Genomic DNA, 12,936 nt, shown 5'->3' with positions numbered 1-12,936 from the left:
AATACAAGCTCTTCAAACAGAGTTATGTTACAGATATCCCCAGAGTAGGCAGGAGGCCTGAGGAGCAGTAAGACGGCCGTGAGCTGGTGGCTGCCATGAGAAATTAGGAGACCCTCCTCTCAGAAGTTACATGAGGTCCACGCTCACATGAAAGCCCAATCAGAAGCCAGTCCCCTTTCTTTCTGGCTAACACAACTACTTCAACTGGGCTCCTTTAAAGAGAATCTTACATACTCTACCAGATCAGCCACAACCTCACGGAGGCTGGGAAACACATTTCAGCTGCAAATACTAACCAATTTAATATTGTATTGTGCTTACAAGTATGAAAATATGACCAGGAGCTCTCAAACATGTGAAGAAATTTACCTAAATAAAGGAAGTGTAGGACTTCTGTCAAGGAATGGAGTTAACGTATAGTACAACACCAAAAAAATGAAAAAATGAATATAATTATTATTTTCATGGCATAAGAACAGGCTAATGATAAAAGGCAAAACTCTTGAAAATTAGTTACATTAAAGAAAACTGTATATATCTACCACAACTTCTTTCTCCATTCGTCCATTGATGGGCACCTTGGTTGCTTCCAAGTCTTGGCTATTGTGAATAATGCTCCAATGAACATGGTGGGCATATATCTTTTCAAATGAGCGTTTCAGTGTTCTTTGGATAAATACCCAGAATTGGAATAGCTGCATCATACGGTATTTTTATTTTTAACTTTTTTGAGGAATCTCCATACTGTTTTCCATAGTAGCTGCAGCAATATCTTGCCATTTGTGACAACATGGATGGACCTTGAGAGTATTATGCTAAATGAAATAAGTCAGATGGAGAAAGACAATTATCACGTGACTGCTCTCTCATGTGCAAGATAAATCAACAAACACATAGATATGAAGACCAGATTGATGTTTACCAGAGGGGAAGGTGGTGGGGGCAGGCGAAAGGGGTAAATGGGCGTGTGTGTACGGTGAGGACTGGCAACTAGACTTTTGGTGGTGAACACAGTACAGTCTATACAGAAGTCGAAATATAACAATGTACACCTGAAATGTATATAATGTTATAAACAACTGTGACTTCAATTGAAAAAGAAACTCACCAAACCCGTGGATGAGTTGACTAGCAATGAACACCAACCTGACTGAGTAGGAAGAAAAGAAACGTGGAGATATTATGGGGAGAAAAATGCATGAGTTGAAGTGACCAAATATTAGTCTAGCCCTGTCCCCCAGGAAAGGTATGGTGAGGGCACCACAACAGGCATGGATTTTAGGGGATGATTTGAAGCTCTTCGATGATATATGCCCTTTTTGTATCCAGAAAATGGAAGACCCATATTATTTTCAAATAACAGTGAAACAAATTCAAAAATTGACCATTATAAAGCCACAAAGAAAATCTCGATAGATTCCAAAAAGTGAAAATCATACAGGCCATACTCTTTGGCCGTAATAGTCATAAAACTAGAAAGTAACAACAAAAAGCCCATCCTAACATGTCTATCCACATTCTTGAATAAAAGAGGAAATTAAAAGTAGAATTCCAGATTAATTTAATATGGAGGACAATGAGAGGATTATATATCAAAAAAAGTACTCTGTGTACTTCTAGAAGGCATACATTCTTCCCTTCAAACATGTATGTAGATATTGCTTCTGTTATTTAAAAAAATAGGGGAATTAAGCTGGACTGACTTAATCATAACAAGTAGACATCCTTACACAAAATTGGAAAACCTTCAAAATCCTCTGAATTTTAAAAATGTTTAATAATTTTAAGTTTTTAGTTATTGCTTTTTGGTAGGTACTTGAATGAAAACAAGATTTAAAATTCTTAACTTTAATCTTTAAATAATTTAAGCATATTTGAATTCTCTTAAATTGAGGCAGTCTACTCTTCTCCGTAAATGGTGGTGAAAGCTTTCTAACTAACAGGATTATCAGTATAGAGAGATAGAAGGAAATTTAATGAAAATATTGGCGTTATTACATGTGTTACCCCCTCAGTTTTCATCATCTAGTTTAACTGGAACATTAGCTATACTTTGTAGATTATTGAAGTATTTGCTTATGAGTATTTTTTATTGAAATATATTAAAAGGCTATGAAATACAAATGGATTCTTAACTACTTGAAATCTATAATTGATATCTTACAGTATTTGGGAATTTCTGAATCAACCTTGAGGTCACATGTTTTAAACTATTACTCATTTACAAACAACTGAATTCCTTTTTTTGTATTTAGGATTTGGAAACATCTCACCGCGCACAGAAGGGGGAAAAATATTCTGTATCATCTATGCCTTACTGGGAATTCCCCTCTTTGGTTTTTTGTTGGCTGGAGTTGGAGATCAATTAGGGACCATATTTGGAAAAGGAATTGCAAAAGTGGAAGATACGTTTATTGTGAGTATGATAGCCTTTTAACTACGTATGTTTACTGTTAAATTTTTAAAAATATACCAACTTTTCCATCACCTGGGGTACAGTTAGACATTCAGTTATTGGGGTTCCATATCAATTTGTATGTACCTCCATTAGCATGCAATTTCTGTATTACTGTATTATAATACTGTATTATAATTATTTTTATGCTTATCTGAATGAATAAATTAATCCATGAGAAAACTCCAGAAATATGTAGAAAAAAGTAAAAATCTGACGATCCTTGGTTCAAATTCCAGATGTATTGTCTCCCAGCTTATATTCTCTTACACTAGGTATTTTACCCCTAATTGTCCATTTTGTCATTTACATAGTGTGAATAATGGTACTGGTGACGAGAGATTATTCTGAGAGTTAGAAATAATATAAATTAAAGCTTAACATAGATAGTAAATTACTAATGATATTTTATTTAAAAAATTGCTTTGGGGGGCTGGCCCCGTGGCCGAGTGGTTAAGTTCGCGCGCTCTGCTGCAGGCGGCCCAGTGTTTCGTTGGTTCGAATCCTGGGCGCGGACATGGCACTGCTCGTCAGACCACGCTGAGGCAGCGTCCCACATGCCACAACTAGAAGAACCCACAACGAAGAATACACAACTATGTACCGGGGGACTTTGGGGAGAAAAAGGAAAAAAATAAAATCTTAAAAAAAAAAAAAATATATATTGCTTTGGTACCCTTGTTCCTTGCTGGTGGCGTTACAGACTTATGGAGCCCATTTGTGAAGGATGTAATAATATATGGCAAGCATGATAAAAGTGATCATGTGACTTAATTTACTTATACCAATGATAGAAATTTATCTAAGGGATGTAATTCAGTAGAAGTAAAAATAATATACATGCAGATCTTCATGACTGTATTATATTCAATAGAAAAAATAAATAAAATAAAAATGTTTTTAAGTATTTTAAGTTAAAAATCATAAAAATATCATTATGATTATAAGTGTATATTCTTGAAGAAAATTATAGAAAGAGAAAATGATTGTTTTAGAAGGTGGGATTATAAATAACTTGTAACTACTGTCACCAGCATCACAAAAACATTTTATTAATTTCTCAATGATAGTTTCTTTTCACAGAAATTTCAACAAAGTGTTTTACATTTAACTCCATTGACGAAATAAATCTATTGAGTATTGTGTTTTCAAATTAAGTTATCATTCCAATTTTTCACGTTAGTTATGTTTCATATTTAAGTTCAAATTTAGCTCTAAAATTTTTTTACTTTTGGTATGGAGTAAGGCATGGTTATCCCAAAATAGGAGTTTTATCCTTTTTTTGGTATTATACTTTTCTTATATTGATATTAAAAGTGTTCTGCATTTATATAACCAAGAGGGCAGCTTAGTGGCATGGACTTGTAACATGACATTGTTCATTCATTCAGCATGTTTGAGTGCCTTCTGGATGTTGGGTAATGTTTCCATGCTGCATCTATATCAATGCACAAAACAAATTCCATGCCCTAGTGGTGAATACATTCCAGTGGTCATGATTCTGAATTTAGAACTAAACACTATTCTGAGAACTTTACAAACGTGAATTCCTTGAATTCTCACATATGTGATAAGGAGGGGTAGACTAGAGAAAGTTGTTTTTGCTGTCCATTCTATGATTTCACAGATCTTTATCTCTAGAAGATTTTCAGGTTCTAAAATTCAGTGATATTGCTATGGTGGGGGTGTGACCTATAATTTTCACAGTAGACAGGACAGATCCAGTGGGAGATGAAATATATATGATGACTATCCTCAAAGGGAGATCTGAAGATAAACTGCTGTATGTACAAACTTCACTTAATACGTTATGCTGCGGAGACTCCTGATAAAAGAAGGAGGTAAAAAAATATGGGTCCTCTGAGGGCAGCTGTAGCGTAGTGTTGTTAAAGACTTATCTTTGCCTACATATCATGTTTAATATATTTAGTTGTACGTTTCAGGTCCATAGAACATCTGGTTAAGGCCGTCTGTCGATGGGAATCAACTGTGGACTTTGTGTGTTCGTATTACACTCTCATCAATTGGATAATAATGATAGGCAAACGTGATAGGAGTGAGAGGAAAAAGTCTTCATGAAATTACTAATTTTATTAATTATCAACAGTAAATATTTAATTCATGGTTCAGTTTTCTCCATTTTCCTGTATTTCTAGATTGTGTTTGGCCTGCAATCAGTTGTATGCCTTTAGAATAGAAATACTTCAAAAGTAGTTCAGGTAAACAAAGAATGACGTAAATTTGAAATCGTATTCTCAGAGCAAATGAATTTACTTTTGAAAGTGTTTAGCATTTGGGGTTTCCATACAATTTATATGTATCTCTATTAGCCGTAACTCAATGTACATGCTTTACCTGTTGTAAAGCTATGTAAGTGTAAAGTAGTGTCATCATTAGCATTGTTTTGAGTTATTTATGTTATACCTAATTTTTATAAGTAAAGACGATTGAAAATTAAGTATAAAAGGGAATAAAATAACATTCTCACTTGCTAATTTACTGATAACAGTGTCTATAGGTTAGCTTTGCAGGCACACTGATAATCAGTCTCAATTTTTCTCTCTCTCTATCTCATTCTCTCTCTCACTTTCTCTATCTCTTTCTCTCTCATCCTTAGAAGTGGAATGTTAGTCAGACCAAGATTCGCATCATCTCAACAATCATATTTATCCTGTTTGGCTGTGTACTCTTCGTTGCTCTGCCTGCAATCATATTCAAGCACATAGAAGGCTGGAGTGCCCTGGACGCCATTTATTTTGTGGTTATCACTTTAACCACCATTGGATTTGGTGACTACGTTGCAGGTAAGTTTTCCTGGAACCAACACTGTCTTCATAACCAGTGTCCTTTCTTTAGACTTCTCACTGGGCTGTGAGGCACATCGCAGTGGCTGTGTTAGTTTCCTTGGGCTGCCATAACAAAGTACCACCAACTAAATGACTTTAAACAAAAAAAACCCATTCTTTCAGAAAAGTTCAATATAAAGGTTCCAGCAGGGGCATAATCCCTCTGAGACTCTAGGTAGCACCCTTCATTGTCTCTTTCCAGCTTCTGGTGGCGGCCATCGGTCCTTGGCCATCCTTGGCTTGCAACTGCATCGTTCTCACCTCTGCTTCCATCTTCACGTGATGTTCTCCCTGTGGCTCTGTCACTGTGTCCAAATTGTCCTCTTCTTATAAGAATACCAGTCGTATTGGCTTAAAAGCCCACCCTCCTCCAGTATGAGCTCATCTTAACTAATTACACCTCAAGGACTTTATTTCCAAATAGGGTCATGTTCCGAGGTACTGGGGGTTAGGACTTCAACATTTAATTTTGGAAGACACAATTTAATCCATCACAGTGACAGAGCCAAAAGAGGTCATTCCATGACGGTGAAAAAATGCAGAAAGGTATAGTTGAACATTTATTTTTCATTCTGTGAAAGAAATTTAAATTGTTGGTTGCTGAGAATTTTATATTCCCACCCTAATTTCAGAATCCAAATATTTGCCTCTTAACTATTTTTTCAGCGATAAAAGAATTTGAATTTAACTTATCTTTGCTCTTTTTACTTAGGCCTTTTCATGTCATAGTTTTAAAAACACCTGAAAACTTCAGAAGATGTTCTTAGCTTCTTAAAATCCTCTTTCTCTAAGATTTTACCTCTTTTAATTTTCAATTCTCAGGACAATATTTTTGACCTTAGCTAAAGTGTCCACATTTTCTTATTCATCGTTTTCTATTTTTCCTTTCCTATATATATTATTTCAGTTGCCATCTGCTTTATTGTTGTATCTCTTAGGTCTTATATTCCTGTCATTTCGACTTTCTCAGTGTATTATCCAGTTATTATTATTGTTCTAATCCAAATTTAAATAAGTGATACTAATAGTGTAAAAGTAATGTAGTAATGCTCTCTCATGGCTCCTGAAAATCTAAACTATCCTTTAGAAAAAAATTCTGTTTGAAGTATTAGAAAAACATGTTTGAACATTTTAGTAGGTATATTCTATTAAACTTCTCAGAATAAACTCACTAGCCTAATTTAGTTTTACAATAGTTTTATACTTTCTGGCTGCTTACTATTTTTTCTTGACCAAAACCGCTTACTTAAATATTTTCAGAAAAGAAAATATGTTGTATAGTTCTATAAAACCTCAGAGAAGACTAATAGTTCATCTGTTTTTATTGACTTGTTAATTACAGTTTAACCTGGCAAAGCCCCCCTTTCTGGGGAATGTATAATATCCTTGAAGGTGGGGATGTTTTTGTGAGCGAAGCTTTGCTTTTGGTCAAAAATGCTGGATGCACATCTCTGTGCTGGATGGAGACCCTCAGAGAGGAGGGTGCCTCACTCTGCTGGAGATCTTTTAGTTTTCCAATTAGCAAAAGGTAGGGAGAAGAATCTCAGACATTTGTAGCTCCATGTAAGAAGACAAGCTTCTGTCCTAAAATACTCATTTTTCTACCTTTCATTGATGATGTGTAATTGACTTAAGTAGAAGTAGAAAGTGCGTTAAGAGAAAGGAGAAAGTGAGACACAATGGTAACAAAATTTATACTTGAGATATGTTAATCCTAGGCTGTTGTACCACTTTATAATTAACAAGCTCTTATAGCAACTGTGTAATATTTAGGTATTAGGTGACAAGTCTTCTATTTTCAGGCCAACAGCCTTGTACTTCACGTTTTATTTTATCTTTATTTTATCTTATTTTTGCTGAGGAAGATTCACCCTGAGCTAACATCCACTGCCAATCTTCCTCTTTGTCTATGTGAGTCACTGCCACATCATGGCCACTGATGGACAGGTGGTGTAGGTCTGTGCCCAGGAACTGAACCTGGGCTGCCAAAGCAGAGCATGCTGAACTTAACCACTAGGCCACTGGGGCTGGCCATATTCTATTTTGTTTTTTTATTTTCACTTTTTTATGGTAAAAAATACATATATTTATTTGTTTATTTTTCAACTTTATTGAGATATAATTGACAAGAAAATTGTAAGATATTTGAAGTGTGCATCATGGTAATTTGGTATAAGTATACATTGTGAAAAGATTCCCACCATCCAGTTAATTAACAGTATCCCATTATTTATTTATTTATTTGGTAAGAACATTTAAGTTTTATTATCTTAGCAAATTTCGACGATATAATGTAGTGCATGAGTTATTTTAAACAATTGACAGACCGTGTCAGTTCAATACATGGCCTGATTCATGGTTTGGGAATCTCTAAAAAAACAAAAATTGTAAATAAAAAAAATGTGGGTGGAATCCTAAAATAATGTTGTATTTGTGACCACAGTATAAACTGGCTTAGGAAAAAAGAACAAAAATTTTTACTTTATGGTTTTGTAGAAGATGAAAAAAAATTTTTTTCAACTCACCTTAAGAAATTGACACTCTGAAACTGGCTAGATCATGTGGGTCTGTTAGTAGCCACTCTCAGCTGCCTGAGGAGAGAAGTTCAATGAAAAGGTCTTGTGTGTATCAATCGGGACCCTGAATTCAGAGTTATGTCTTAGTATTATAGAGGAATAGGGTAACAAAATGATATTTGCATGGCATTAAGTGTAGTCTAATAAACATCATTATTACTAGGATTTTATTTTCTTATACCACTCTTTAAATCCATTATTTTAATTTTTCAGAGGAAATCATGAAAAATGGTGGAAATGCACCTTGCTAATAATTAGCAAAGGAATTTGATATGATTAAAGTGACAAATGTTGAGAAAGATAAATTAGAGAAGAGGCCGATTGACACTAGTCTTGTTGCCTCACCTCTATCTCCTTAATTTATGTATTTTGTGGGTATTTTCATCTTTGTGAAACCGTAGAACCCTTTGCCTGGTACTGTCGTCCTTACATGCCGGGTCCTTGTGTCCGGGAAGCATTTTTGAAATGAGAATGTGGACGAGGGTGCAGAGGTGGCAAATGCAGAGTAGGAAATGCGTGCCCTTTGCAGGAGCCTTTGGAAAAACAAAAATTATGTGTTTTTTTTTAAAGGATTTTGGAAAAGAATTGCCTCATATTGTTCAATAGAGTACATAAAAATTGTCTTTGCTTCTGGGTACCTTGTGACTAGAAGTAAAATTAGCCATTGAGTTAAGGCGAGTACCCCATCTGGGAAATATTAGTTGTTTACTTTATAGAACCGTGTCTTTTCCTATTAAATGTCACTACAGATAGTATTCTCAATTTTGGTAATTTTGCCAGGGAAAAGCAAGAGGCATTGCTCAACTTGAATTTTATCATCGTTTTATTGAGCTATAAAATCTCAAAAGACAACAAAGATGTCCCTCCTGTGGTGCACACTCACTCTGTGATGCCTGTCTCAAGCCTGCAAACCCTGTTCTGAGTAGGATTAGGGTCCACTTACACTGTTGTAGTGAACTTCTTTGAAGACAAATTAAAGAACATGTTGTTCAAACTGGTGTTAGTAAAGGAAAAGAATTAAATTTTGGAAAGTGCTGTATGAATGTTTAGGATATAGGCTGTAACCTCGGTGTAATTATTAGGAGCATCTCAAGAGCACCAAGTGATGGTGGGGTGTTTTAGACCAGAGCTCTGAAACAGAGTGCTCATCCCCAGGGAATGAATGAGGAAGTCTGTGCAGGTAGACTTTCTACCATGAGAAAAAAACACAACAACTCCTGTTTCAATGTTTTTTTGGGTTTTTTTTTTTGCTGAGGGAGATTCTCTCTGAGCTACCATCTGTTGCTAGTCTTCTTCTTTTTATTTGAGGAAGATTCACCCTGAGCTAACATCTGTTGTCAATCTTCCTCTTTTTGCTTGAGGAAGATTTGCCCTGAGCTAACATCCGTGCCAGTCTTTTTCTGTTTTGTATGTGGGTCACTGCCACAAGATGGCTATGGATGAGTGGTGTAGGTCCGTGCCCGGGAACTGAACCTGGGCTGCCGAAGCAGAGCTCACTGAACTTAACCACTAAGCCACGGGGCCAGCCCCTGTTTCTATGTATTTTTAAACTTCCTTCTTTAGTTTTTATTTTTTCTATGTCATAATGTTCATGATATAATTAGAGCATACTAGATTTCTAATTCATAAATAAATATATATTTAAATTTGCGTGCACAAATTGTTTTCACTGTTGCCAATGTTGAATCAAAAGCATTTAGAGACCACTAGTAGAGACAAATAGGCAGAGTGTTGAGGTTCCTCTGTGTATGTGTCTGAAGAGAGGAATTCAGCATTTGGCCATTTTTGTACAGGAAGAGATCTCCTGGCAAATTTTAATTTTATATTTATATTTATGTTTTAGTGGCTGGTTGGTTACCTTAGTGATTGGTATGGGCTCCTTCCTGATGGCGCTTTTGGTTCATTCACCAACAGTCAGTGTTCTAGAGCTAAAAAAGGACCTGGGAGGCCACAGAATCACTCCCACACTTATTTTACATGTGAATAAAATATGGAGGGGCAGACGCACCCTATGTTTTGCTTTGTGTTTCCAGCCCTAGCTAAGTGTCAACCATGCAGGATGGGCAGAAAAGCTTGGTGAATAAATGATGGGAAGGACAGTAGCTAAACAGACCCCTATTGCTAAGAGTAGTGCATGCGGAGTAATCCTTCGTAAAAGGTGAGGAGAGAAAGTAAATTATTTAGCAAAGTGTCATTTACTTGATTTTAGCAATACCTATAACAGTTTCTAGTCAAATTTGTAGAGGTAAGTTAGGGTTAATGGCAAAAACTATATTTGAGAATTAACTGTTGATTTCCTGTGTTCTGTTTCTTAACTTTTGTCATTTTATTTTTCATGTGATGAGAAGTCTGGGTTGATGACTTGTTGAATCTTGCTTGCCTTATGGACTGAGAGCTAGAGCAGCTCTTCTTCATTAAATCTAAGAAGTGATATTAATTATATGGAAAGGTGTGAAACATTGAATTCTACTTATTCAGGTTTGCTTTTACAACTTGTTTTCCAAGTCCATGATTAAAAGAACATTAGGGGCCGGCCCGTGGCCGAGTGGTTAAGTTCGCGCGCTCTGTTTCGGCGGCCCAGGGTTTTGCCAGTTCGGATCCTGGGCGCAGACATGGCACCACTCATCAGGCCACGCTGAGGCAGCATCCCATGTGCCACAACTAGAAGGACCCACAACTACAAAAATATACAACTATGTACTGGGGGGATTTGGGGAGAAAATAAAGCAGAAAAACAAAAAAGATTAGCAGTGGTTGTTAGCTCATGTGCCAATCTAAAAAAAAAAAAAAATTAGTTGACAAGTCTTCAAAATTGGAGGAAAGTCAAATAATTACCTAATTTAACACAATTTAAACTTCTTTTTCAACATGAGTGTCTCCTTTAATATATATTGTTAAGGTTATAATGGGTCATGCAAAGCAAGAAACACATTTTCACAGCTTGTTTAGAAGCTACCCAGAGCCCTTAAAAAAACTTCATAAACCAGGTTAGTTCCTAAGAGATAATGTGAATGAGGGAAAGCCAGATGCAAATTTATAATCTCACAAAGCAGTGTCCTCACATTGCCTACTTTTCTAAGAAAACCCAAAAATTTTAGCTAAAACTTTAGATGTTATAAGAAGTCCTCATGGTTAATATTATGAAAACACACTTTCCATCTGAGCAAAACATTTATTTAGCCATCCAAATGTATCTTCATCGAATTTTGATGAGTGAAATTCAGTATATTCAGCTGAATAATGAAATTTTCTTCATCTCACATGTAGTTATTGAATGCTTACTGGCTTAATCATACTTTATACTTAGTGCCTTATGCTTCTCTACATAGAAAACACAATTTGGGGCTTTCCCAGGTAAAATTCTTCTTCTGGTGCATTTACCTTTACTAAATTTTTACAAGTTTTCACAGTTCTATAATCATTGTTCATCGCATTTTTTAACTTGGAAAAAACATATTTGTATATCTCATATTAAGAATTAAATTTTCTTGGAATTATATTTTCAAAGTCATTATCGGAAATGCAGGTTTTGGTAACCAAACTATTCCTTTCCCTTATAACTGAAAATGTGACTCATTCCGTGGCGTGCTCAGAGCTTGCTTCGTGGGAGGGGATTTTATTATGAAAATGTAGAAATCTCTGTTGAAAAACCATGGCACGCTTTTTGTTCGAAACAGTTTATTGTAGTAGAGACCCTCTAGAAAACAGTTCCTGATGTTGCCTAAAAGTTTTGCAACTATGTCAGTGGCCAGTTATTAAAATTGGTATTCTTGAGCTGATCACTGACTTAAACTTTGCCAGGAGTTCAACAGATAACAAGAAAGTGATCACGTTGAGAGGTGAATACTGAAGAACAGTGACTTTCACGGCAGTAATGCTCAGAAAAATCACTTTGATCGGAAACGCAGGGTTTACGTGACTACTAGAGAGATGGATCATATTCATCATTCGTTCATTTGTTCTCTCAGATAGCGAGCACATTCAGATAGTGAGCACATATTGTATGGCAGACACTGTGCTTAGCACTTCCTCATAATGACTGCTCTATTCCCTGTTCCTACGGAACTGAATGTTTTAAATCCAGGAGCAACCATTAAATTAAATAGAGAACCTTCTTCTCTTCCTGTTAGTTAGTTCTTCTGTTTGATAATACAGAAAATCTCTGCAAGAACTCTAATCACCCCTGACTCAGCCAGTGCCTCTCAGAGTACTCACGAGAGAATTGATAGCTATCTGCGTGATTAATCAAATGGGATTTGATCCAAAGGGTTCAAAAGTCCTAAGGACTGTGGTCAAACCAACAACTTATTTGACTTCTAGGATTCATAATGGATATATAGAAGCATGTAGAAATATGTGGAGAAAAAATAAACAAAATGTTCAATGAGTAATAGTTATGGCTTGGTGAGGCAGGCAGTAAATTGTACTTAATTTAATGAAAAAGATTCCAAATTGCTCTATATTGAGACAAATGTAGTTTCTAGGGATAACAGTTGTGTACCTCCTAGGCACTGTAGATTTCCATCCTTGTAAAGGATAAGTGAGTGAGACAATGTGTTGGTCTTTCTTTCTTTATGATCCTGAGACTGCCGTTTTTGATGGAAGTTTTCCTAATTTTAGATCAAGTACTGAGTGGGAAGTGGACAACTTCTTGAATGCTGAAGTGGAAAATGCCAAAATATAGGTTCAAATGTGTTTCATTTATGTGTTCGGATATAGATGCCTTGTGTTTCTCTGACTTGATAACATATGAGAAGCTTGCTTTAGCAGATGAGCTATTGTTTAATCCTAAAGTCATATTTCTAATTGTAAAAAAGAAAACAGAATTTATGTTATTCAAAGAGCCTCTTAGTTCTTGAAGCACTGAGAAAATGCTCCATTCAGTTACATTGCTTTATTGTAAAAAAAGAAAAATATACTAAAGCAGAAAATAATTGTTTCATATTAATGCAGGGTAGCTTTGATTATTAAAAGTAAACAAACCAAAGAAACTGAAATGAATATTTGATATCTGAACTAAAATATTTATAGACCAGTGTAAAGAAATGGCCTCCATTTT

The 12,936-nt window shown here is 35.5% G+C and overlaps 1 protein-coding gene across 6 annotated transcripts in view; it reads left to right on the top strand.

Moving 5' to 3' along the window:
* KCNK2 (potassium two pore domain channel subfamily K member 2) overlaps nucleotides 1–12,936 on the top strand; it is a 209,507-nt gene that overhangs the window by 153,685 nt on the left and 42,886 nt on the right. For all 6 annotated transcript variants that reach the window (XM_070266682.1, XM_070266681.1, XM_070266683.1 and 3 more), the window contains 2 exons: nucleotides 2,256–2,416; nucleotides 5,073–5,259. In XM_070266682.1, the coding sequence (XP_070122783.1) occupies nucleotides 2,256–2,416; nucleotides 5,073–5,259 (348 nt within the window). The remainder of the gene's footprint in view (nucleotides 1–2,255; nucleotides 2,417–5,072; nucleotides 5,260–12,936) is intronic.

Source organism: Equus caballus, chromosome 5 (assembly GCF_041296265.1).
Source record: "Equus caballus isolate H_3958 breed thoroughbred chromosome 5, TB-T2T, whole genome shotgun sequence".
Classification (NCBI taxonomy): Eukaryota; Metazoa; Chordata; class Mammalia; order Perissodactyla; family Equidae; genus Equus; species Equus caballus.
This window is presented reverse-complemented; position numbering and strand designations above follow the sequence as displayed.